This window comes from Oryx dammah, unplaced genomic scaffold, assembly GCF_014754425.2.
Source record: "Oryx dammah isolate SB20612 unplaced genomic scaffold, SCBI_Odam_1.1 HiC_scaffold_28, whole genome shotgun sequence".
In the NCBI taxonomy this organism is placed as follows: domain Eukaryota; kingdom Metazoa; phylum Chordata; class Mammalia; order Artiodactyla; family Bovidae; genus Oryx; species Oryx dammah.
Genome location: NW_024070212.1, coordinates 78653334 through 78679826, shown reverse-complemented (window position 1 = coordinate 78679826; position 26493 = coordinate 78653334). Strand labels below are relative to the sequence as shown.

At 42.7% G+C, this 26493-nt stretch overlaps 1 protein-coding gene across 2 annotated transcripts in view; it reads left to right on the top strand.

Annotated features, from left to right (window-relative positions):
- Nucleotides 1-25492, top strand: part of CACHD1 (cache domain containing 1) — a 232480-nt gene extending 206988 nt beyond the window's left edge. Inside the window, exons 17-27 of one of the 2 annotated variants that reach the window (XM_040232671.1) lie at nucleotides 5541-5663; nucleotides 6813-6912; nucleotides 6999-7115; nucleotides 9385-9545; nucleotides 9987-10073; nucleotides 10888-11004; nucleotides 12366-12517; nucleotides 13811-13972; nucleotides 15342-15419; nucleotides 16032-16133; nucleotides 23746-25492. In XM_040232671.1, coding sequence (XP_040088605.1) covers nucleotides 5541-5663; nucleotides 6813-6912; nucleotides 6999-7115; nucleotides 9385-9545; nucleotides 9987-10073; nucleotides 10888-11004; nucleotides 12366-12517; nucleotides 13811-13972; nucleotides 15342-15419; nucleotides 16032-16133; nucleotides 23746-23984 — 1438 coding nt within the window. In that variant the 3' untranslated portion in view covers nucleotides 23985-25492. The other variant, XM_040232672.1, reaches the window with a different exon arrangement.
- The last annotated feature ends 1001 nt before the right edge of the window (nucleotides 25493-26493 follow it).

Genomic DNA, 26493 nt, shown 5'->3' with positions numbered 1-26493 from the left:
AATGGGTCTGTTCATAGGTGGGCTCTGCAAAGGGACTTCTTCCAAATGAGTACCAGTGACTTTGATCTCACATGCCAACTTGAGAACCTGCCCTCCCCCTAAGATGGATTCTACTCTGAAAAAGCAGATTTGCCATTTATTGTCTATGACTATTAACAAGTTCCTTTTTTTGCCTTGGTTTCCTCACTTGTGAAAGAGGGAATTTAGGACCTACCTCAAATGATGATTTAAAGATTATTTTAAGTAATATACATGAGTCTCCAAGAACACTGCATGGCCCATGGTAAGGGCTCAGTTCAGTCACTCAGTCGTGTCCGACTCTCTGCAACCCCATGAATCGCAGCACACCAGGCCTCCCTGTCCATCACCAACTCCCGGAGTTCACTCAAACTCATGTCCATCAAGTCGGTGATGCCATCTAACCATCTCATCCTCTGTCATCCCCTTCTCCTCCTGCCCCCAATCCCTCCAAGCATCAGGGTCTTTTCCAATGATTCAACTCTTCCCATGAGGTGGCCAGAGTATTGGAGTTTCAGCTTTAGCATCAGTCCTTCCAATGAACACCCAGGACTGATCTCCTTTAGGATGGACTGGTTGGATCTCCTTGCAGTTCAAGGGACTCTTCAAGAGTCTTCTCCAACACCACAGTTCAAAAGCATCAGTTCTTTGGCACTCAGCTTTCTTCACAGTCCAACTCTCACATCCATACATGACCACTGGAAAAACCATAGCCTTGACTAGACAGACTTTTGTTGGCAAAGTAATGTCTCTGCTTTTGAATATGCTATCTAGGTTGGTCATAACTTTCCTTCCAAGGAGTAAGAGTCTTTTAATTTCATGGCTGCAGTCACCATCTGCAGTGATTTTGGAGCCCCAAAAAATAAAGTCTGACACTGTTTCCACTGTTTCCCCATCTATTTCCCATGAAGTGATGGGACCAGATGCCATCTTAGTTTTCTGAATGTGGAGCTTTAAGCCAGCTTTTTCACCCTCCTCTTTCACTTTCATCAAGAGGCTTTTTACTTCCTCTTCACTTTCTGCCATAAGGGTGGTGTCATCTGCATATCTGAGGTTATTGATATTTCTCCCGGCAGTCTTAATTCCAGCTTGTGTTTCTTCCAGCCCAGGGTTTCTCATGATGTACTCTGTGTATAAGTTAAGGGCTCAATAAATATTAAATGTTTTTATTAGTATTATATTCCATGATTCTCTGAGCCTCGTGTGTAAAACAGAGGTAGCAATGCCCGGGTTGAACTGAAAAAATGAAAATTATAAATAATGTATGTAAAATACTTGCCAATGTCAAATCCTCAATAAACAATAGTTACTTTTATTATCACTCTCTTCATGCTTTAAGTTTCTGGCATTTTAATGGGTCAGAAGAGAGAACTTAAGCTAATGTTCAACTTGTCGTGAAGCACTCCAATTCTCCCTTGGTTTTCAAAAGCCGTTGGGCTGCTCTCTTGAGGACAGGTTTTCCAGTACTCACTTATCAATTACACAGCTATAGCAACTGTGCTATGATTCTTTCGTCAGCATTATTAGTGGCCTGAGAATCTAGGTGTTCATTCTTTGGAGGATGATAGTGTGGTAGAGATGACAAAGTACAGTCAATGATTAAGGAACTAGTCAGACAAGTCTTTGGCAGTGAAAATCTTACCAAAGCGCTGCAAACAGCATGCAATGTTGTGCTGAGAAATGTAGGCTTGGTTTCATTTTCCTGTGGTATTCTTTATGAGTTGCTATGGTAACCATGGACATTTTTCAAATGCAGGTGAAAATATGAATGCTAGACTTCCATGGGCAATATATATGCTTTTACTTCAGCATTTTTATCATATATGGGAGCAGATGGCAGTCATACAAGGGAATTTTAGAAACAAAATCAACTTGTCCCCAAAAACCTGAATTGTATTTTTTACTAAGGCAGCTATAGTACTATAGAAAGAACCAGATTTCATACTGGTTTCTAAGCCATAAGTAAAAAGTGATCGATAACCATTCTAAACCTAATTTTTCATTTATAAAATAGAAATTATAAGTCCTTTCTGATGTCTTCAAAGGAAATTAAATCAATGATTTAAAATTGCTTGGAAACTTTTAAATGCCATGCAGATCTAAGGAGGCAGAAAACTTATTGGTTAGGAATATACAGCCTTTCTGGGTGGCCCTAGTGGTAAAGAAGTCACCTGCAGGAGACATAATAGACACCGGTTCAATCCCTGGGTCAGGAAGATCCTCTAGAGGAGGGCATGGCCACCCACTCCAATATGCTTGCCTGGAGAATCCCCGTGGACAGAGAAGCCTGGTGGGCTACAGACCATAGGGTCTCAAGGAGTTGGTCGTGACTGAAGCAATTTAGCATATGGCACATATTCTTTGAAGTTCAAGGCACTGAGTTTGAATTCAGGCTTCCACTAGTTATTCACAATGTGACCTCAACCAAACACTGAATCTCCCCAAGCTTTGGTTTTCTGGAAGTACTGCCTCATAAGCTTTCTGTGAGCAATCACTGAAGTGACGTATTCAGATACCTACCAGAATGCCTATCAATTGTGAAGATTCAGTAAATGGAAGCCATTACTGTCGTCATAATGAAAACTATTATGCAGACTCATCTCTCTTTCCTGAACAAGCCAGGGGGGTTTAGACTCCTTTTGACTAGTACTTCAGCAAAATACTATTTTCTACAGTGTACAAATCTGTAAGGTAACTGAGTTTTGAACTGTTCCCATAGTAGAATTGAAGTTCCTTAAGTAATAATAGGGGCTCTTTCTGAGGCAGTAGCTTCTCAAAGACCATCCCACCACATGGTCTTCCCCCATCCTATGCCCAAAATAGCTCTGATAGGAATGTTCTGATAGAAATGTATTTACAGCTGTGATGGGTTGCCGTTGCTTTGCAGGGTGTTTTCTCTAGTTGTGGTGAGCAGAAACTGCTATTTATTGCAGTGCACAAGGTCCTCACTGCTGTGGTTCCTCCTGTTCCAGACCGTGGGCTCTAGGGTGCACAGGCTTCAGCAGTTCCGGCTCTCAGGCTCTAGAGCACAGGTTTCCATGGCGATCTTCCCAGACCAGGGATCCAACCTGTATCTCTTGCACTGTCAAGCAGGTTCTTGACCACTGAGCCACCAGGAAAACCTCAGAAATTTCTTTTTTTTTTTTTTAATATTTATTTATTTGTCTGCACTAGGTCTTTGTTGCAGCATGTGAACTCTTAGCTGTGACATATGGGATCTAGTTCCCATGAGCAGGGATCAAACCCGGGCCCCCTTCATTGGGAGCACAGAGCCTCAGCCATTGGACCATCAGGGAAGTTCCTGATGGAAGTATCATTGCAGGTCTTGGTCCTTTTTTCTAGTTTTATTTTGTTTGTTTCAACAGGAGTGAGGGGTCAGTGGTGAGGGTTGGGTTAATACGTTGGGATTAATGTTGACAATAACCAGTTGTCTCTATGGCAAAGCTAATTTCACTTTAAAGTTTTGATTTTCCAGAAGAGGATTTTACTTTGGGAAGTTTCTTCTGAGCTTCAGCATCATTTTTCTTTTGGTATTTTTCTTAACGAAGAAATTAGGCAGGTAAATAAAGGTAATGGTGAGCACTTGAAACATCGCATGTGGAATAAACTTCAAATTTTTAACCGGTATAGGAATATTGGAGTTCATTGGTTAAGTTAACCCAAGGTCCTTCAGCTACCCATGAACATAAACTAAGAAGAACCTCAGTTCCAATGAGATGCTTATGCTTCTGATATATTTAGCAATTTCTCTGAAAGAATTAAATGTTTACTCTCTGTGTAGGCCTGAGCTTAAAGCCATGTTTAGCTTTCTTTAAAGTAACTTCTCCTTATTAGGTGTTTTCAGTATATTAAGCAGCTTGCTAAGCGCTATAAACACACTCTCCCATTTAATCCCAGTAACTGCCCTTTGACGTAGATACCATCATTAACCCTGTTTTCAGATATGAAAGCTGAGCTTTAGAAAGGTTAAGTAGCATTCCAGGAGCCAAATAGATAGAAACCAACAAGGCCAGGATTTGAGAGCTAAAAGGCTAGCAAGCATATGTTGTCCTCCCCAACTTCTTCTATGTTTGCTCCTATTTTTGTGTGAAATACTTTTGAGTGGAGACAGTACTGGCCTATGAATCAAGAGTCTTGTTCTAGAATATGTGCTGGTTTTGAGTAGAACCAACTTTATAGTGTTACAGGAAGAAAGCGAAACAAAGGTTTTACTAAATTTTATATGACTTAAACTAGTTAACCTTTGAGATCTCTATTAAATGAGATGTATAGATTAACTATAGATTTAGTTATTAACCATAGATTTTTTTCATTATCTATAAAATGGAGGAAATAATGACGTCACTCAAGCTTCTTGTCTAAAGGTTCCTTTTGAAGACTGTTGGTTGCCAAGGGGGAGGCTTTTGGGGAGGGAAGGGAGTGGGAGGTTGGGGTTAGCAGATGCAAGCTTTTATATATAGAATGAATAAATAACAATGTCCTACTATAGTACAGAGAACTATTAAGCCATAATGGAACAGAATATTTTTAAATGTATATGTATAACAATCACTTTGCTAAACAGTTGAAATTAATATATTATAAATCAACTATATCTCAATTTTTTTAAATTGAAGGGAAAAAAGGTTTCTTGTTGGAAGGAACCCTGAGAGCCATGTATTAAACCTCCCACCTGATACCCATCACCCCCACCCCCTTATTCTTGACAAAGAATAATCCCACCATTGTCTGAACATTTATAGTTCAGTTCAGTCACTCAGTCGTGTCTGACTCTGCGACACCATGGAATGTAGCGCACCAGACTTCCCTCCCTGTCCCATCACCAACTCCCAGAGCTTGCTCAAACTCATATCCATTGAGTCGGTGATGCCATCCAAGCATCTCATCCTGTCATCCCCTTCTCCTCCTGCCTTCAGTCTCCCAGCGTCAGTGTCTTTTCCAGTGAATCAGTTCCTCACATCATATGGCCAAAGTATTGGAGTTTCAGCTTCAACATCAGTCCTTCCAATGAATATTCGAGACTGATTTCCTTTAGGACTGACTGGTTGGATCTCCTTGCAGTCCAAGGGACTCTCAAAAGTCTTCTCTGACACCATGGCTCAATAGCATCAATTCTTCAGCTCTCAGCTTTCTTTATAGTCCAACTCTCACATCCATACATGACTACTGGAAAAACCATAACTTTGACTAGATGGACCTTTGTCAGCAAAGTAATGTCTTTTCTTTTTAATATGCTGTCTAGGTTGGTCATAGCTTTTCTTCCAATAGTTATGACTAGCCATGTTCTATAACTGACCTGTATTTTGGGCTAATCTTATTCAGGAATTCTTACCTTTAATCTTAAATTTTTATCTCCATGTTATGCTAAGTTAGTCATTTAGTTGATTGTTTCTCTAAGGGTGGAAAGTGTGGAGAACAGTGGGCATGTGTTTCTGAAACCTTACAATGTCCTGTGATTGAATATAGTCTTTGCCTTTAAATAAGACACGCCTCTTATTCTTATTGATCTTTTTTACCTGAAGTACACAGCTGTCTTCCGGGCACACTGTGGCTGTGATGGGCATTGATTTCACGCTTAGATACTTCTACAAGGTTCTGATGGACTTGTTGCCAGTTTGTAACCAAGATGGTGGCAATAAAATAAGGTAAGCCCTTCAGGGACTGTATATCCTAACTAGCTGCATACTACAAAGACAGGGGTGTCTAATGCAATGCCAGCCACCTTGTCATAGCACTAGAAACTGAGTCCAATGCCTAGGTGTCCTATTAAGGGGGTTTTTGTTCTTTTAATTTCTAAAATGCATGTTGCTTATGACTTAAACAAACAGATTTGACTTCTAACAAGGGGAGTAACTGTGGCATAAAATTCTCCAAAACCCCTTCTTTCTCTAATAGTCAGTAATTACAGGTTTCCCATATCTTGGGTGCTAGAAAGACCAGAGGGTACTCTTGGGTAGTACTTTTGATGTGAGCTTAGTTATTAAACCAAAGCCTTTGTGAGATTTTCAGACAGTTAGACTTTGTACATTTCGTTCCTTTGTACATTTCCCCAGAAAGAGACTCATGGAACCGAAAGTCTTTGCTGCCTGAATTTCAAAAGAGCATGTCTGATCAAAGCAAGGGCATTCCCTTGATTTAATACAGGCCGCTTTTTAAAAAAGCTTTCTTATTTCCAACTCATGGCCCGTGCTTCATGTCCCCGCTAAATTTCACATTGGCCCTTAATGGGGAAATGCAGGATTCTCACCAAATTGTTATGATGAATGGAGAGTAAAACAAAGCAGAATATAGTCTTGATGAAATCAGTTCTAGCTTCACTTATTTAGTGTTTCGATCAAATATATTTTTGTATGTCCTCTGCATGTTGTATTTTATATATGTTTATCATTGAAAGAAGGAATTGTATGGTTTACTTAAAATTTGTGCCTGTAAAACTCAAATGCTTCTTTCACAGTCTCCCTCCGCAGGAAAAAAAGAAAGTCTCACTTTACATGATCTTGCAAAAGATCTTTGAGCCCATCTTACATAGTCTGGGTGGTCACATTCTTATGAAGTATATAGGTGAACTCAGAGTCAGGTATAACTCTCTGACCTTAAACATTATGCCAAGTGATCCAGCGCCTCGAGAATAATGTGTCTGTCACCTGACTGCCAGCCTTCCTTCGTTTTGTCCATGCACGTTTATTGAGGACCTAAGACAAATGCCGTTTGTGTTAGGACTAGCAAGAGAAATGCTCACCAAAAGCACAGAGCAGCGGCTTCTGTGAATGAGGGATGTCCTTGTTTGGGTGTAGGTGCTTCATCATGGAGGACAGGGGCTATCTGGTCGCACATCCGACCCTCATCGACCCCAAAGGACACGCGCCCGTGGAGCAGCAGCACATCACCCACAAGGTATCTGTCGCGGAGCTGGAGCCCAGTTCTCAAGGGCCTGCGACTCACTAATGACACGGCACCTGTCTTCTGCTTGGCCTTGGTAGGAGCCCCTGGTAGCGAACGACATCCTGAACCACCCCAACTTTGTCAAGAAGAACCTATGCAACAGCTTCAGTGACCGAACGGTCCAGAGGTTTTATAAATTCAACACGAGCCTTGTGGTAAGGACTCCTCCACATTGTCCTCTCCCATCTGGCTATGGAGTTGCAGTGGAGTCACGGTTTATGTCTGAATGTTTACTCCCAGCTGTTTTCATTGCCTGGGAACTAGAGTGATAGGCTGGGACAGTCCAGTTCCCCAGCTTGATGGTTGTGGGATATAAAGCCCAGAGTGGATAAGTGAATGTTTTAAGGTCTCACACTAGGTATTTTGCCTTGGTTTTGTTTGTTTAAAGACTCATCCAATCTAAGCCCTTTGAAATGTCTGCCTAAGTCTCTTCCCACACTCTTGTATAAATACATGTGGGATGAAACAGGGTGGATGACTAGAAACTAACCTAATTTGGCTTTAGGAATTTAGGGAGACTGAGTAATCTCCCAAAGACAGGAAGAGAGGGCCACATGGTGCCACACTCATGTAGATCATCCAAAAATAATTGTTTTTAGCTTAGAATACTCTCTTATGATTTGAGATGCTACAGACTTACCTGGATATGGTTAGAGTCCTTAAGGATATATGTATTAATTTGTAAACAATCCTAGCTGAGAGAGAATGGGTTATGACAGAATCAACATTCAAAAAGTTGTTCACAAGAAGTAACGGTATTCACAAATCATTACATGTATCATTTAAAAAAGTAACTGTAAAGGGACTTCCCCGGTGGTGCAGTGGTTAAGACTCCACCTTCTAAGGCAAAGGTTGCAGGTTCTATCCCTGGTCAGGGAACTAAGCTCCTACATGCTACAGGGTACAGCCAAAAATTTTAAAAATAATTGTAAAGATGTATTGGGTTAAATGAAAATCCTAAACCCAAGCTTGGAAAAAGTGATTGCAAAAACAACTGTCTGGGGAAATAGAGCTTTTAAAATGAATATACTAGTAGGTTAGTGTTTTCAAAGCAAGGGAAGTCATTATTACTCTGTCCCACCCCCAAACTTTGAGGAGCACTTTCTATAAAGGAGACATTGACAAACGTGAGTATAATCAGAGGGAGGCTGTCAGGTAAGGCTCTCATATGAAAGTCTGCCTTAGTCAGCGTATCTGCTATCATTTGTACAATGACTTTTTGAGACTTCAGGAGACAAGCCAGGATATTCCAGTAGAAATTTTTTTAAGTGCAAATTCTAGTGGAATATGAATTAGAATTCTTTTTTTTTTTTTAATTAGAATTCTTAACAGCCCAAGTTATTCCAAAATGGAATTGGAGCATTCCTGGTTATTGGAGCTAACAGGCTGATAAGCCTATGTTCTTGCTTATCTTGTAAAGGTGGGCACGTTCCAGTCAGTGAAGAATTCATTGAGACCTCTTGAAAACCCTTTCAGTGCCATGATTCTCAGAGTCAGGCTTATCCTCACTATGCACACCTAAGGGATGACTGGCCGGGAAACAAGAACGGGATTAAATAATTGACCCACTACATATGATACATGCAGAAAAAATAACCATATTCAACTTTGCAATGCTGCTTTAGAATCTTTGGCTTTCAGATAATTGTAGACATTTCATGAAGCCAGCTATCACATTTTTTTGTGTGATAGAATGCAGAAAAGGATGCTCACTTTAGTTGGATTGTTTAAATATTCTGGAAGCAGAAAATTGGCCTCTTAAAGAGTCTTTGGTTTTTAAATAATTGTATTATTCTAGAATAAGAGGTTTGTTATCCAAGGGACGGTGAGGGGGGTAAAGGGGGTGCATGTTTTTGGCTGGTTAGGTTTGCCTTTGAATAAATTTTAGGCTATTCTGTACCTGAAAGTTTTCTTTATTGCTTCTTGCAGTTATTTTCATTTTATATCATTATGTTTTAAAAAAAGAAAAATTACAGAAAGAGCTATAAAAACATATCATGTAACCATGTGCTGTGCTGTGCTTAGTCACTCAGTCATGTCCGTCTCTTTGTGACCCCATGGATTGTAGCCCACCAGGCCTCTCTGTCCATGGGGATTCTCCAGGCAACAGTACTGGAGTGGGTTGCCATGCCCTCCTCCAGGGGATCTTCCCAACCCAGAGATCGAACCCTGGTCTCCCACGTTATAGACGTCTTTACTATCTGAGCCACCATGGATAAAAGAATAATGTACACACACTGTTAAATGAGGTCTGTCTCTGACTGATGGTAATTATGAAAATTTTCTATTTTCCAAATTTCTAGTAAGGACTATATAACTACTGTTTTAATCAGAAGTAAAGTTTGGTTGTAAGCTGTTTTCAGGGTGGTAGAGCTGAGTCTTTGCATTGTTGTCTGTCACCTCTGACACGTCTGTTGTCTACAGGGGGATTTGACGAACCTTGTGCACGGCAGTCACTGTTCTAAATACAGACTGGCGAGGATCCCAGGAACCAATGCATTTGTGGGCATTGTCAACGAAACATGCGACTCTCTTGCCTTCTGTGCTTGCAGCATGGTAGACCGGCTCTGTCTCAACTGTCACCGGTAAAAATGGGGTGGGACATACTCTCTGTTTACCACTTATTGAATATCTTAACTGATGCCAGCTGTACAATATACATAAAGTGCTCAGGTATGTCCTAAAGAAAAGGAAAGTCCTGGTTGCAAAAGCATTTAGAACTGTTGTTTGTAACATCCTTGTCCAAAGAACAGTGGATTGAGGTCAGTTGAATATTTAAACGTTTGGTGATAGCTTTTACTGTCCGTTTTAGCTAGCTCTGCTAAGTCACTTCAGTCGTGTCTGACTCTGTGCGACCCCATAGACGGCAGCCCCCCAGGCTCCCCCGTCCCTGGGATTCTCCAGGCAAGAACACTGGAGTGGGTTGCCATTTCCTTCTCTCATGTTGTCTTTATTTCACCTCTCAGTGTGTGTGCAATATATAGTTGATCAACCCTCTGCATAGTAACTTTCCTTTTGCTTTTCAGAATGGAACAAAATGAATGTGAATGTCCTTGTGAGTGCCCTCTAGAGGTCAACGAGTGTACTGGCAACCTCACCAATGCAGAGAACAGGTAAATAAAAAATATATACACACATATATATGTATTTGTGGACTCCCCAAGTGGCACAGTGATAAAGAACATGCCCGCTAATGCAGGAGACCTGGGTTCGATCCCTGGGTCAGGAAGATCCCCTGGAGTAGGAAATAGCAACCCACTCTAATATTCTTGCCCGGAATATTTGATAGACAGAGAAGCCTGGCTGGCTAGAGTTCATGGGGTCGCAAAGAGTCAGACACAGCTGAGCAACTGAGTACACACATATATATGTGTTATATGTGCATTTTTATACTGGGAGATATATATATATATAAAGATTATATATGTGTGTGTACATATGTATACTGAGAGTCTTATTTATAGATTTGTTTCAAGTTGGGACTATAAGAAGGTGACTCATTCTAGTGATGGAACTGTTCAATGAACTAGTTTTCAGACTCCATAGTATTTTTAAATGAAGCCCACTTTCAGGTTTGAATAAAATTTCTAAAAATGTTTTATGAGTATATGTACTACTTACAAAAAGTATGAGACTGTTACAAGCATTAACTAAGTGCCTACCATGTCAGATGCTGAAGGCCTGGTAAGTCACTTAGTTTTCAAGTTTACCCTTTGATAAACATGTAGGAACCTTTCACACACATAATATAGCATTACTTTTCTCAGGGACAGATTTTAAGACCAGATAGGCCCCAGGTTTCATACAGGTAAATGACAAAGCCAGAGTTCAAACCCAGATCTTTCTGGCACTGTCAGGGGCCAAGGGCATGATGAGTTTGGAATGCAGATTGTATCAGCCCTAACCTTCAGACTTGCTCCTTCATAGAAACCCAAGCTGCGAGGTACACCAGGAGCCAGTGACGTACACAGCTATTGACCCTGGCCTGCAGGATGCTCTTCACCAGTGTGTCAACAGCAGATGCAGTCAGAGGACGGAGAGTGGGTAAGCAGTGCTCAGCGCTGATTCACGCCAGCATCGCAGCTGTGGGAGCGGAGCCTAGGAAAGACTAGAGAACAGCAGCCTCAATGGGACTTTCTGGAGGATAATCATCATCCCCGTGTTTGATGTTTCTAAAAGATGTGCCAGTTTTTCAGATCTAAAACTGCCTTTCATCTGCCTTTTATCCACCAATTTTAGCGTTACTTGGTTTCTACTTGTTATAGATATTTGGCACATGTACCTGTTAGTGGACTTCCCTGGGGGCTCAGATGGTAAATGCAGGAGACCCGAGTTCAATCCCTGGTCGGGAAGATGCCCTGGAGAAGGGAATGGCTACACAGTCCAGTATTGTTGCTTGGAGAATTCCATGGGCAGAGGAACCTGGCAGGGTTCATGGGGTCGCAGAGTCAGACACAACTGAGCAACTAACGGGCCCACACTTGCACGTGCGCGCGCACACACACACACACACACACACCCCATGTTAGTAGCCTCATCTGTGGGTAGAAAAGTTTTCTAGGCATAAGAGGCATAAGAGAGGAAATGGCATGACAAAGCAAGGCCAAGGGAACAGGAAATCTAGCAGGTTCTAGAAACAGAACTCAGCTATGTGTGTGATACACTGAAACTCTTCAATTCTTCTTTCTTAGAAAACGGGTATACTTTATGGCAGTTTTGAGAACTAAAAACTGCATGATCCCTGCTCCCTCTACCTCCTCCCTAGGGTGTTTGGGACTAGACAGCTGCAGGTTGCCATTTGATTCAACGAAATCAGTGGGTGAAAGGGACAGCCAGTTCTACTTTTGGTATGTATTTTAATAGAGGAATGATAGGGTATCAGATTAACTCAGTGTGTTACACAGTTACCCAAAGCCTATTAAGTTTGAGAAACACTGCATATATTCTCTGAGAGTGTCATCATGCGCTCAACATATTAAAAGTTCTATGAAATTAGCAGTGAAGAAATGTTTAACTGATCACTATTTCCCAAACTTGATTAATCAGGTTTTCTTTTCCTTTCTTCCTTTTTTTTTTTTTTTTTAAATAACCATAAACCTGAAGGATGTTAGGCCAAAATCTAACAAACCTTGGGGGCCGTGTGGTCTCTTAAGATGATTTTAAGTGACCCCGCACTAATCCATGATGTGTGGACTTCATGGTTTGAGTAACAAAGGGCAATTCTATTTCTGTCAGCTCCAGGCTGTCAAGGGATGATAGACAGCTTTCCCCTGGGCAACTCAGGCTCAGCGAGTTCTAGCTCTAGTGAGTTATGGAACCCCTGAGAGCTGTCTGATGCCCAAGCCCATGTGCTCGCTCCTGCCTGACACTGCTTTCTGGAACATTCAGCACTGTCTTTCTGGCAGGGACTGCTTCGGTGTGCTGGATTGTGAATGGTGCATGGTGGACAGCGATGGGAAGACCCACCTGGACAAATCCTACTGTGCACCCCAGAAAGAATGCTTTGGGGGAATCGTTGGAGCCAAAAGTCCCTATGTTGATGACATGGGAGCAATAGGTAATGTTTTGGGGGAACCCAGAATAACTTGATTCTTGAAAACATATTTTCTGGCCTCTATACTAGAACACAGATCTTAAAATAATTCCCTACCCTACTTCCCTGGTTCCTTTGCCAGTAGTTTTGAGTTGCAAAACCAAGGCAAATAATTACTTTCAAAGCTGGCTAGCTCTCCTGTGCAGAGTGAGCAGCCATCTTTCCTGCCAAGTTTTGCAAGCCTGAAATGCATTCCCATAAAGCTTGTCCTGAGAAATATCAGGTCTGATTTCCGAGTGGCTGAGCTGTAGGGTTTGTATGAATGTGAATCCCAGCTGTCTGGAGCACAGGGCTGGTGATGGGCAGAGTGACCCATGGACATCGCTTTCCTGCTGCGTCCTTCCCTCACGACTTTTGAAGACAGACATCTTAGGGCTCCAAATCAGTATTTAGGGCCTTGAGGTCAACAAAAGCCCTCACTGTCCAGTGCAGCAGGCGACTTAGGTGGGGGACAGAGACATTGTTGGGAGGAATACCGCTGGGATCAGGCCCCCCAAAACCCCCAAATACTACCTGCATCCTACCCCCCAAATACTACCTGAGATTTTTCTCCATGTCTTTCTGCAGTCAGCACAAGCATCTCAAATGTGGTCCGCAGGCGAATAGATATTTAAACCTTCAGTGAATGCCTCTTTTGACATCTCTCTGCATGAGCCTTTCTGAGGAAGAAAAGCTTTTCCTTTGTGAGGAAGGGTTCTGAGCCCACATATGACTATTGGACCAGGCTGGGACATGACAGAAGTGACCTTGCTCCTAGAAGTGACTTTATATCCCCACCTGCAGTTTCCTGCCTGAAAAGTACAAATAGTATTTTAAAGGGAGCCCATAAACTTTGAAATGGGATCCTTTTTGGAGGTAACATGATAGATCCACTGAAATAAATGACACCAGGTCCAGTAAATATCTGCTGAGAGGCACACGTCACCCTCCCTCACCTCTGTACTAAGAGGAGCCCACACCCCACAGCTGGGCCCTTAGACTGCATGTCTAAGTGATTCTCTTACTTTACCAGTCCTTGCCAACTGTATTACTCCGCCAAGCAACCAGCATTTAACTTGAGAACCAGAAATTCAAGGAAGCCCTGTTCTTCCATCCTGGTGCATCTTCTTCATGAAATTCAAGCCTTAAAGCAGCTGGTCTTACATATCTTCACTCAACCCCTTCCCGCTAGATTCTTCCCATCTCACCCCCATCCCCATCTACTACTACACTTGGGAAATCTTTACAAGGGCTGTCTGTCTGTTTATTTTAATGAAGGTGATGAAGTGGTCACATTGAACATGATCAAAAGTGCCCCCGTGGGCCCGGTGGCTGGAGGCATTATGGGCTGTATCATGGTCCTGGTCCTGGCTGTGTACGCATACCGCCATCAGATTCACCGCCGGAGTCATCAGCATATGTCTCCTCTTGCTGCCCAAGGTGAGCTTGAAATGAACCCCAGAGCTCCTCCAGGAAGCAGCAGGCTCCCCGGGGTTGTCCCCAGGCTAGAAGGACAGTGACTAGTTGTAAGCCTTTAAGCAACTCTAAGAATAGCACTATATTTTCTTCTTTTGTGGAATAGATTCAGACGTCCCCGAAAGCCTGCTTCTCTCCTTTTGCTCACAGCTCATTCTTTAAGGCCTGAATCCTGCAAGCCCCATTCGATTCTCCAGAAAATCCCTAGATTCCGTCTCTCTTTACATGGTTCCTTAGCCCACCTCAGCTTGACTCTGGAAGGAGCCAGAAGAAGGGAGTTGGAAGGCTTAGTGGGAAATTTTGTTCTTCGCTAAGCTCAGATGTGGTGTCTTTGCTGTTCCAAAAAAGATGGACAGACCAAAGATAGCCCAGGCCACTACTGGCAAGAACATGAGTCTGTTCTGTTGCAGCCATTATTATACGTGTGAATGAACACACATTCAAAGTGATGATCACAGCTCTTAAAATAAGAGCTGTCCAACCTGGATAAGAACTTGACAAGATGAGTAATTAGTAATTATGGCTTCCATATCAAGGGTTAAATGTGGTATCTGTGCTCATTTGCAGGGGGCAAAAAGCTTGCAAATGACTGTCTCTATCCTCGTAAAAGTCCTTCAGGGTGTGTCACCCTGAGTTTTGGAGATAAGGCTCACTCGTCATTTTTCCTGGACTTGGTCAGGAGCCTGGTAGCAGTTGCGATTAGCTGATGTTGGTATAGTTCTCTGTGGCCACAGTCCTGTTGGGGGATCATGGGATCGTGGGATCATGTTGTCTGATTTAATGACTGAGCTGACCACAAAGCTCTTTCCTCTTGGTAAGATTTGATTCGACTGAGGATGACAGCCATCCAGTGTTACCTTCGGCTTGGCTTCTAGATTCTGTGGCGCCATTTTATCAGCACAGCCAGCCATGGTTTTAGGCCCCTTCCCTCAGTTTCAGGTACTTGTTCAGTCACTAAGACGTATATGACTCTTTGCGAGCCCATGGACTGCAGCACACGAGGCTTCCCTGTCCTTCACTCTCTCCCAGAGTTTGCTCAAACTCGCGTCCACTGAGCTGGTGCAGGAGAGGATGAAAGACTTGTTAGCCTCAATCAACTTCTTTTCTCCTCTGTCTCCAGAGATCAATCTCAGGTGCCCCTCTGGATTATTCACCTCTTGTTCTCCCTCTTCAGATTCCTGCTCCCTCCTCCTCTAAAAAAAAATGATAAGGCCTCAGTTCACTCTTGATGGAATGCTGTCACCCAGCCATCAGATGAGCCCTCTGCGGGTATTAATGCGGGTGATGTTGTTTGATTAAATAGTCCTGTGTCTCTCTTTTTAATGATGGGTAGAGATGTCGGTGCGCATGTCCAACCTGGAGAACGACAGAGATGAAAGGGACGACGACGGCCCCGAGGACAGAGGCATCAGTGAGTGGCCGCGCCGTCTCCGTCCCAGACGCGCCAGCGGGAGGCTCTCTTGTGTTAAAATTTCAGATGCTTTGACACGACAGGATTCTTTTTATCCCCCATTTTTGTTAGGAGGAAGCAAAAGTCTTTGCTTTGTTTTAGGAAATCTCCAAAGAATTCAGAGTGTTCTTTGTGGCATTAAGGACATTTGACCTGAAACCCCTTACTCTTCCCTCTCTCTCTCCTCCTCATTACTTTCCAGTATAGCATTTTAGAAAGGGAGTCATCAGGTATGCATGTTTTAAATCCCTTAACTAATGTATGCAACCCAGGAGAACAAAAAGAACACTTCTTTATCAAAAGAGAGCTCCATTTGTGGTGAGATGCTTTGGCCTGCAACCGTATGGAAAGTGTATCTTCTTGATGCGTGTTGAAGATATGTAATTAGGGACCTCCTCCTGCCCCAGTCCTAAGAGCAACTTCCCTAATCCTCAGAATTTTTTAAAAATTACTCATTCTAGCTCTCTAACAAATAACAACCCCTTTCATGTGAAAGAGCCTGCTTAAAGCAGATGTGCTTAATACAGCGAAGATACTGGCCTAAGTGTGACTAACTATCCTTGCCTTCCACAGTCAGCAATACTCGGTTTATAGCCGCAGTCATCGAGCGTCATGCACACAGTCCAGAAAGGAGGCGTCGCTACTGGGGTCGCTCAGGAACAGAAAGTGATCATGGTAAGATCTGGCACCCTGCCCTTGAGGCCCCGAGGACCCCGATGTACTCATGGACTAGTGCTCACACCCACCCTTTCCTCTTTCCTGCTCTGTGCTCAAGTAAATTTTTTTGACGTAGTTTTCCAAAAAGACACATTCCAACATGACACCTTTGCAAGAGCCCTCAAGAGATTTTGGCTTATGGCTCAGCATTCCCAGATACGTCATCATACGTCGGATAACCTCTGGGCACACAGATAACCCCCTGGGTTTTCTCCATGAATAAGGGTTCAGATTATTTCAGTGGTACCTGCTTACCACCCAACTTGGTTCTCAGTGAATCAGCATCTTCTTAGATCCTACTGCCCCATGAGGCTTGTTGGCAAACAGCAGGATTGTTAAGGGCTCTCTCGGCCACATACTTTCGGGACCTGGCGAGAGTCCACACTGTCATCTGGCATCCCCCAGCCCTGGGAAGGCTTTACCAAAGAGACAACACTTACCCTGGGCCTTGAAGGATGATTAAAGAAAGGTGAGAGGTAAAGGCTATTGGAGGCCAAGGGGCTAGTGTGTACAAAGTCATGGAGGCGCCTCTAGTGCCTGTGGGATGCTCAGGAAGGACAGGCGCTGTGTTGTGAAAGAGACCCTGAGTGCTGAGTCCATGGCGGTACTAATGGCATGCCCACCGTGTGCCATCTCACCTTCCCAGTGTCCCATGGCTTCTTGTCACGGAGAACAACTGTGTCCTTCTGTCTAGGCAGTTCTGTCACCATCCCACAAAAAAGAAAGTGTAGGTCCTTTCCTGTAATTGTCAGGTCTTTTTGTTTTCTTACATACCTGTTCAATTTTCCAGAAATCTTTGTTTTCTTCCCAGAATCAGGTCTTTTTATAAATGCATAAATAATGCATTTGTGCTTTTTTTATTCTGCCTTCTCCACATCTACCCTGAAAACAAAGTCTTCAAGCAGTGTGCTTCCACACCTGTGCTAAAAAATGCAGAAGGGGATATTCGCTAGAGCAACCAATGCTGCCTTTTGCACGACAGCCAGGTCTTCTAAATCCCTTTGGAAAACTGGAGAAGCCAGAGCTCTGATTTGTAAACCGGGGACTCTTGATTTGGGCTCTGAATGAATGAGTCCAAATTGTTCGCACTAACTAAATAGAACCTTCAGGTTTCTATGGAGAGTCAAAGCAGAACTTAAATTTCTCAGCTTCTTTGACTTTCTGCCTTTTTTCCAGAAAAACCTTTGAGCCTGCATAAATTTCATTCTGCCAGGCAGTTCTGTGCTTCTCCTTTGAATAATAAAACAGGTTTGAGGCTACTAAAGTTCAACAGAAAGGATTTCTTATTCAGCAGAAATACTGAGTCCTTCTGTCTATCCTCTCCCCTCCCCACTCCTTTCCTCTCTGTGTCTCTATCGCCCTCCCTCCCTCCACCCTCCTTTCCTCTCCCCATCCCTCTTTCTCTCCACCCCCCCCCCCCCCCACTGCCCTTGCTGGTAGGAACCACTTAAGTCCAAAACTGGAATTCTGAATGACATTTCCAGTGCTGCATTAGCCCTCCCATTGTCTTAGTAAAATGGCACATGAAGCAACGGCTGAGATAAAAGGCATAGTGCAGTGTCAGTATCTAAAAGCCGAGGAATCTAGCTAAGGGCTTCCTTTCTTTCATTTTTCACAATAATTGGATCCCGATATCCCCAAGGAATGAAAAATAGTTTCTCGTGCAGACAGAATACACCACCAAAAGGAGTGGAAGACACTGACATTCCAGGTAGTTCCTAATACACCACAAAATCAGTAGCATTTAACCAAGTGCTGTCAAATCCCTGAGCCTATATGGCGGGTCACTTTTAGTAGTGACATCAAGCTAACGTCCCCGTGGTGCCTAGAGGATAAGCCGTAGGAACACATTAAACTCAGAAATCTGATCCACTAATAGTGGTTTTGTGGCATGTGACATTTGTGCAGGTGTTCTCCTGTTTGGTGAATGTATCAGGTATCTGCTGTTTGCTTGGCAGGGAGGAGCGAGGTGGGAAAAGGGTGGTCTTATTTCTGCCAGGCAGCCTGGTACAGAACAGCTTATATACGCTAGGTCAAGCAGAACTCACGTGGAGTCCCACCTCTCCCTGTCTTTCTAAATGGTGAGACCTCAGGGAAACTACTTAGACCTCAGTTTCCTAATAATTAAAAGGGGATTAGAAACTACCCCCTGGTAAGGTTGTCATGAGGATGAAGTGAGATAACACACAGCCAGGCATGAGCTCAGAGCCCGACCTCCTCACCCCCATACCCGCTCTGTGCTCAAAGAATTGATAATCCAGCAAGAAAGCACAAATACATGCATGTATTCACAAGATTGAGAAAAGGCTGAATATAACAGTTCCCTTAAAGAAGTGGAACAAAGAAGAAGATGAGAACAGAGTTCACTTTTATCTGCAAGTAAATCCTGTGAGACCCAGGGTGCAGAGGTGAGGGGACACTGGTACTCGCCCTTGAACTGGTCATGCCCTGGTTCTTTGGTGCCTAGTGAGCTTATTTGCATATGAGTCTTAAGGTCTGAGGCACAAAATGAAACCTCAAAAGAATAAAATATATATAAATATTGAACAGACAAGACTTTCCAGGTGTGGTTCAGAGTGGTGATATTCCTAGAATTAACACTAAATGCTGTCAAGCTACACTTGGAGACTCCAGGCTGCATTTTTAACTAGAAATCTTTCATGTAGCAAACAAAGTTTTGTATTTTAAAGGAGTATGATTTTAATTTTTATCTTAAACGCTCAAAATAAGAACAGTTTTGAAAAGTTGAAGCATTTTAGTCAATATTCTAACACCACTTAGCATGATTTTCTCCAGCACTCAACTATTAACTCTTTTACTCTGCTTGCCCATTATTTCTCTTGAAAATATCACATTCTATCTAACCATCAACTGGCTTATTTTTTAAGTTAAAAACCAACAGTATGTATTTATTCCTTGTGAATCTGTATTTTAGTTACCATTAATTAGAAACATTACTCAAATGTATATTAAGCAATATTTTTTTCTTTATAAAAGGGAAATTTTCTCCTTGTGGAGTAAATGCCAAAAGACTTGAAAGGCTAATGCTGAACCTTGAAAATTTGGTCGAAAAATACCTAGTACACAGCTAAGCTATTTTCTGCTGCTGCTGCTAAGTCGCTTCAGTCATGTCCGACTCTGTGCGACCCCATAGACAGGAGGCCCACCAGGCTCCCCCATCCCTGGGATTCTCCAGGCAAGAACACTGGAGTGGGTTGCCATTTCCTTCTCCAATGCATGAAAGTGAGAAGTGAAAGTGAAGTCGCTCAGTCTAGGGGTGCAGTTATTCTCCTGCAGTTACTCTCTGTGACCACAAGGTGGTGAGTGAGTCCCCAGAGGGACCTAACATCCCTTGACATCAAGAGAGTTTCTTTAAGAACCAGGGGATAAATATATTAGCAGAAAACCAAACAGCAAAAGCCTAATTTGGCTCTTTTATTCCTGAGTGATGCCTGGCCTCCTTCCTAAAGCCTGTTTTCCCTTGAAAAAATCTTTGCAAGAATTTCTCTACATATACCTTTGGATAGTAAAGAAATCTTTCTTTGAAAGTTATTTGTATATATCCTCTGTGTTTTAAATAGTGCTGCCTCCTCCATGAGTCAGAGACCGCGTCTGTCTTATGCATCACTGTTCCCAGCACTGCACAGAATTGCCTGGTGCTGAGTAAACACTCAATTAATTTGCTAAGTGAGAGCATGTGTTTGGCTTCCTCCTGCTTCTCCACAACTCCCTCCCTCCAGATTTCCATTAATTATTGAGATAAGAGAAAGCCTAAGTTACAGAGGGGTTGAGCAATAGTGTCCCACTGATTGCTCCAGAGTGAGTGGTTCCCTCTGGAAGGATCTCTGCTGGGGTTCTGATCAGAAAATGCTGATGCCCCCCAATTGCCTGTACCGTCACCATCTGTGACCAGCCAGGTTCAGAGCACCCAGACTCTTAAGTCAGAGCTCCAGGCAGGGCCTAGTGAATCCTAGAATGCCTTTATTATTAGATGAGACTGGTAAATGTCACACCAGGCAAAACCAAAGATGACTGAAAATTTATGTGATTTTTATTTTTTTAATTAAACACCTGCTTTATGTGAGGCCTAAGCCCTTGCACTTAAGAGTTTTCTAATAGACAAGACAGCCCTATATTTTTTTGAAATATGGTAAATCTAAGCTAGGGATTGCAGAGAATACCATTTGACATCACAGAAGGGCCACCAGAACTGTGGGTTAGTATGACTGGGTGGGGTGGGTGGTGGTTGGGAAGGTTTCCCAGAAAAGACCTTCAAATGGAACATGAAGCACAGTGATGAGGGAAGTGGGGGAGGACAAGGCAGGCGCAGAGGGACCACTGTGAATTTTACACCACGAATGTGGAAATCAACTATCATTACAATGGATGCCTGTAAATGAGCGAGACAGGAAGGCTTCCAGGAGGTATTTGGAGGCAAGATAAAGACAGCCTAGCACTAAAGGTTGGCCAAAAATAATCGACACAGACACTGAGATTTTGCTGAAATGTATTTTCTAGTACTTTGGTCTCTTACACGTAGAACATCTGTAACTGAGGCTTTAAAGCCTACACTGCATTCTAGACTTAGCACTACTGAAGCTGAGGAGTTCATTCTGGCTCCTGATCTTTTCATCTTGGGAAAAAGCATCTCCATTCCCCCAGCATCTGAACCTAATAACCTTGAGGATGTTAACCCTCTTGGGTGCCAGAAAGTCCGTGTGGTCACCAGAGGCTGCCCTGCCCTGCACTTGAACAGCAGCTTGCTCCCCTGAAACACAGCTAATGTTTCTCTTCAGGGCCCTGCCGTCTCCTCGGGCCAGTGCTCAGCTCCCTGTTCTCTGAGCCTCGGAGCCCTCCTTCCTTCCATCCAACCTCCTCGTTGCCACAAGGGATCATCTTAAAGCACACGTTATATCACTGCCATCCACCTTCCCCCCAGCTCTTTGACTACCCTTCCTGATCTGGTCTCAGACTGCCTGCCCAGATTCATCTCTTACTCCTTCTCTCGCAGACGAAGCTCTTCCCCATTCCTCAAATCCACAGAGCCTTTCTGTCTGTTCCATCTTTGCATATGCTCATCTCCCTGCCTGTAATACTTTCCACTCCTTTCTTTATCTAGGGAACCCCTCTCTCCCATGAGGGTCACCTTGAATGTCACTTCCTCCAGGATCCTAAGTCAAGTTCATCAGCATTGATATTTCTTTGAGGTACCTCTGGTTTGGTACCTGTATTTCCCCTTCTTGACTGGGGCCTTCTTGGGAGTTGGAACCTCACCTTACCCCTTTCTCTGTGGAGCCCCTAGCCTGGCATCAGGCACCAAGAGAGCACTCAGTAATCAAGGCACACGGCAACAGATTCGCCTTCTCCTGCCCTGACTTGTTTTTCTGGCTGGGTATCTCCACATATGTTATTCACAGATGCTGAAAACCAAGATGTGCAAAAAGAAAATTCGTTTCCTTCCCCAAGACTCGGGATCTTGAAGTCTCCCGCTCCCATTATCCTGACAGTAGGTTGCTGTCCCACCACCCCCAATTCCCCCACATCAAATTTCTGATGAACTTCTATTATTTTTCCTCCCCAGAGATGTCTGTCCAACCCCATACTTTTAGTTCAACATCTCTATCCAGGCTGTGGCAATAACCTCTTAACTGCCTCCCTCTCTCTCCCCTTTCTAGTCAACCTCCAAATTTCCACCATAACTCTGCTTTTAAAATATAAAAATGACTGTGCTGTTTTTCTGGTCTGCTCAAAACCTTGTAAACTTAAGTCCCTCCTGTAGTACCTGTTAGCACTCATCATAGCCGCATGGTATAGTAATGGCCCTGTGTCCTCTTGGCCATGCCCTTCTGTTCCTGTGCTCCTATCCACTTCACCAAACTCCTACTCATCCATTACAGCCCAACTAAAATATGAGTTCTTCTCTGAAACCATTACAGCCCAACTAAAATATGAGTTCTTCTCTGAAACTTTCCCAGCCCCCCAGCCAGAGTTAGCTATTCCTTGTTCAATGGGCTTCCCTGGTGGCTCAGTGGTTAAGAATCTGCCTGCAGTGCAGGAGATGCAGATTCAATCCCTGGATCTGAAAGATCCCCCGGAGGAGAGAATGGCAACCCACTCCAGTATTCTTGCCTAGAGAATCCCATGGACAGAGGAGGTTGGTGGGCTACAGTCTGTGGGGTCGCAAAAGAGTCAGATATTACTGAGCACATGCTGGGTTTTAATTAACCTCCCTTAGAACACTTACCATGATCTTCAGTACAGTAAGCCTAACTTTGTACATACCCATCTCTTACTCAGTGGTGAAATCCTTAAGGAAAATAGACATCTCTTATTCATGTTTCATAGTTTTCCTTTCAGCCTCCTGAGGGTCTTTGATACATGAATAATTGGATTGAGCTATGCTTGTATTGTCTTATTTCTCGAGCACTAGCAAATGAACTCCTTGTTCAGGGATCAGTTTTCATCTCCAGGTCTCCTACAGTGCCCAGCACAGTGTCTTATACAAAGTAGATGCCCAGTAAATATTTGTTGGTTGGACTGAAAGAATTCTGTCGTTTGAACATTTCATTGAGGACTGAGAATTGCCTTTCTCATTTTCACACGACGCATAACATTTTCAACCACAAACTATTCCTGCTTGGCTGTATGCAAGCATGTCAATTTTGCAGCCACGGATATGACTAGCACTACCCATGGGTGAGTGTTGATTGATGCTAACTGTAGATGCAGCAGAAATATTAACGAGCTGTCACTTCTCAAAATTCTTGAAGGGTCTTTTTTTTTTTTTGCAATATTTAAAAACATGCCAAGGTTCTTGGAATGGAATCCTTTGATCAGCAAGGGCAATTTCTTTTGAAACATGTATTACTTAGAATACCAAGAGAAATTAATCTTTAAATACAGTGAACCAGCTTACACAAAGAATAGCTGATTCTTTGCTAGTAGCTGTGGGTGTCTATGGAGTTAGTGTTTTGTTAGGGACTGAAACTCAGGCAAGTTCATTAACCTCTCTGATTGTCATTTCCCTCACCTGTAAAATGGATTTTAAAATACATGCCTTGTTGGTATGTAGAAATTACATGACGCCAGGGGTGTCATGGTGGCAGCTGTCTTTGTTCTTACTGTGGTATCACATTCAGGCATTTTGATGCTGCCTTTTTTTTTCCTCTCTCTCTCTCTCTCTCTCTCAAATAAAAAATAGTCTTTATCTTGGGGAAAAGTGTAGAAGGTTGTTTCCTCAAATGTCAATTGTGGGAATCTGTGGATCAGAAAAAACTGGGATGATTTTCAATTTTGTTTTGTTTTGTTGGTTTAGGGGATTTGGGGAAAGGGTTCTTATTTATATTGTTTTAAATGATTGTGTACTTATTGTGTAATTGCTTTAAGACAACAGCTAAGGAAAGATCTCTTTAAAAGTAAGTCACTTCAAGGTCTGCTGGCAGCCTGCAAACATTGGCACTTACTAGTCCAAAGGTAGGCGCGCCTCCCAGTGCCCACAGAAATGTGCCGTGACAGCTTCTCCCTGCCTCTGGAAACTCTCAGCTGCCTGTGTGTTGTGTTCATTTTCTAGGCTACAGCACCATGAGCCCACAGGAAGACAGTGAAAACCCTCCGTGCACCAGTGACCCCTTGTCGGCCGGGGTGGACGTGGGGAACCATGACGAGGACTTGGAGCTGGACACCCCGCCCCAGACCGCCGCCCTGCTGAGCCACAAGTTCCACCAGTACCGCCTGCACCACCCGACGCTGCATCACAGCCACCACCTGCAGGCGGCCGTGACGGTACACACTGTCGACGCGGAATGCTAGCCCCCTCGCCTCCATCCGGAGGCCGGATCTGGGAGCTGCAGAATGTTCTGGAGGGAAGGAGAGCCAGCATCAAATCCATTTGTGTCCGTGCTTTGTCCGGAGTCATTGAACTCATCTTCCTGCCTGTTAACATGTTTCCTAACAAGTGAAACAGCCACGACAAGAGGCGAGGCTGGTTGTGAAATGGAGAGAAAAGAAGTCTGATTAATGAACCTGCCATAACACCAACGGAATGAACAGACGCAAACCTCTAAACAGAGCCGGAACCTATAAATGAAACATTGGGAACCTTGGTTAAGCTGAGCCAGAGGAATGTTCCGAGGAGCCAGAAACATTCTGCTCTCCTTAACTGGAAGAAAAGAGAGGTCTGCTCCTCTGGAGACTGAGAATGTGGCAGAGGCAGAGAGAAGTGTGTCTTTGAAGATTTCACCTGGTTTCTTAGCGGTACCTAGATGCCACACTTGCTGTACGGAACTCATCCTAAGCTCTAAATGATGCATCTCAAAATTTCTAAGTAAAGGATTATTTTTCTACTATTTATTGAACTTTCAAAACATTCTCAAACTTTGGGAGAAAGAAAAGGAAACACATAAGAAATTTTCAGCAATTATCCCTAGCTGTTTTGTGTGTATTAAAGTGGTTTTTTGATTAAGACGATCTAGTTCTTATTTAACGGATACCATCCCACTGCCTCACTCCACCAAAAAAAAAAAAAAAGGGAAAATGAAGAAATCTTTCTCTCTGACTTGTTTACGTACATTTTCTTTAGAACATCATGTCATGGAAATACATCTTGATTTGCAAAGCAGCATTCTTTCTCTGTTTGACAGAGGTGGGGAGGGGCAGTCCAGGAAGCTTTCAGAAAAATTGTGTTTCTTTTTAACTCATTTCCACTTCCCATACAGTTCTTTCCTTAGGTTTCTACGAAACCTAATATTACAATGCCAGCCTTTCAGCTAAAGGAGGGTTGGATTTATTCTCCTTGTTTTAAAGACTATAAATTTTTAAATGTCCCATTTTGATTCTGAGAATATTGAACACATAAAAAAATTTTCAAATTCAGAATTTTCATTCTTAAACAAAGATTTCTTTTGAAATCATAGTTAAAAGCTGCTGCCAGTTACCCAAGAAGATGTCCAGCTATGTTTGTGGATAGCCACAACTGCTTTGTGATGTACACAGGGGTTCATCAAATCTGGCTGATATAACATGGGGCATTGTAATTTTAAAGTAGTGTTCTAATTACAGTGATGTATTTTAGATTCACATTTTGTGATCCAGATATGTTATAAAGACATTCTTGCACCGTGTGTGGTAAATCTCCGTTTATATGTAGTTGGAAGAAAATTTACTGAATAATGTTTTAATGATAGGGTGTTACGATATAATGTAAAAAAAACATTGGTTCTTCAGCAGTACAGAAAGTAAACTATATGTGTGCTATCAGGAATCCTCTTCATACTGTGTATAAAATTGCAGCCTAGTGAAATAAACTGTATGAATGGACAGTTTTAGTGACTATAGTGATTTCTTAATGGACCACTGCTCATGCCTAAGGGCAAATTACATTCACTTTAACCTAGCAGATCAGTTGCCAAACTGAAAGGAGGCCTCCTTTCAATGCCACAGTCAACTTCAGAGCCTTCCTAACCATCTTGAATATGCAAAGAAATTTAAGACTCTAATGGGTTAAAATCAAAAGCAAATAAAATGTGTGGAACTTAGCTCCCCCTTTCTGAGCATCTAAATTTGTGTCATTAATAATAAATAGATGGCTCCTCTCACAATTCTGGGGAATGAATGACTGACCTGTCTTCCCAGGATATTAAACCTCTCTGTGGAACACTGGGGTCTTTTCTCAAGTTGTGAACCTTTGTGTTATGACCCCCTGATGGAGGGGGAACTTGGTTGTTTTCAAGAAAACAATCACAAAACTTAGAGCTTAAAAAATAAGATACAGACAGCCTACTCAAAGACAATGAGAAAAATGTATTGTGTGAGTCTTTTGTGATAAGACTCTCTCCCCATCATGAACTTTTGGGGAAAGTAATTGCATGCTTATTCTTCAATAAGAACACAACTGAGATTTGCAGTTCCTGGAATATATGACATACAGGTTTGTGAGGTTTGGGCTGAAGTTTTGATCTTCTAAGTTACCTTTTATCTTCTCAAGTATTGCATATAATGTTTAAATATTTCTTGTTTGCATTTTCATTGTTATTTAAAAGGAAATATATGGTTTGGGAAACTTTTAATCAAGGCAATCAATATTGGCTCCTGTGCCCAGATTATATTGCTTATTTTTTGTCTGTTTTGCTTTGTTTTTTTTGTGTTTCTGTTATACAGCAAAGGGAATCAGATACACACACACACACTCACGTTCTTGATTCTATTCCCATATAGGCCATTACAGGGTACTGAGTAGAGTTCCCTGTGCTATATAGGTTCTTATTAGTTTATATAGAGAGTGTGTATGTATCAATCCCAGTCTCCCAACTTATCCTTCCTC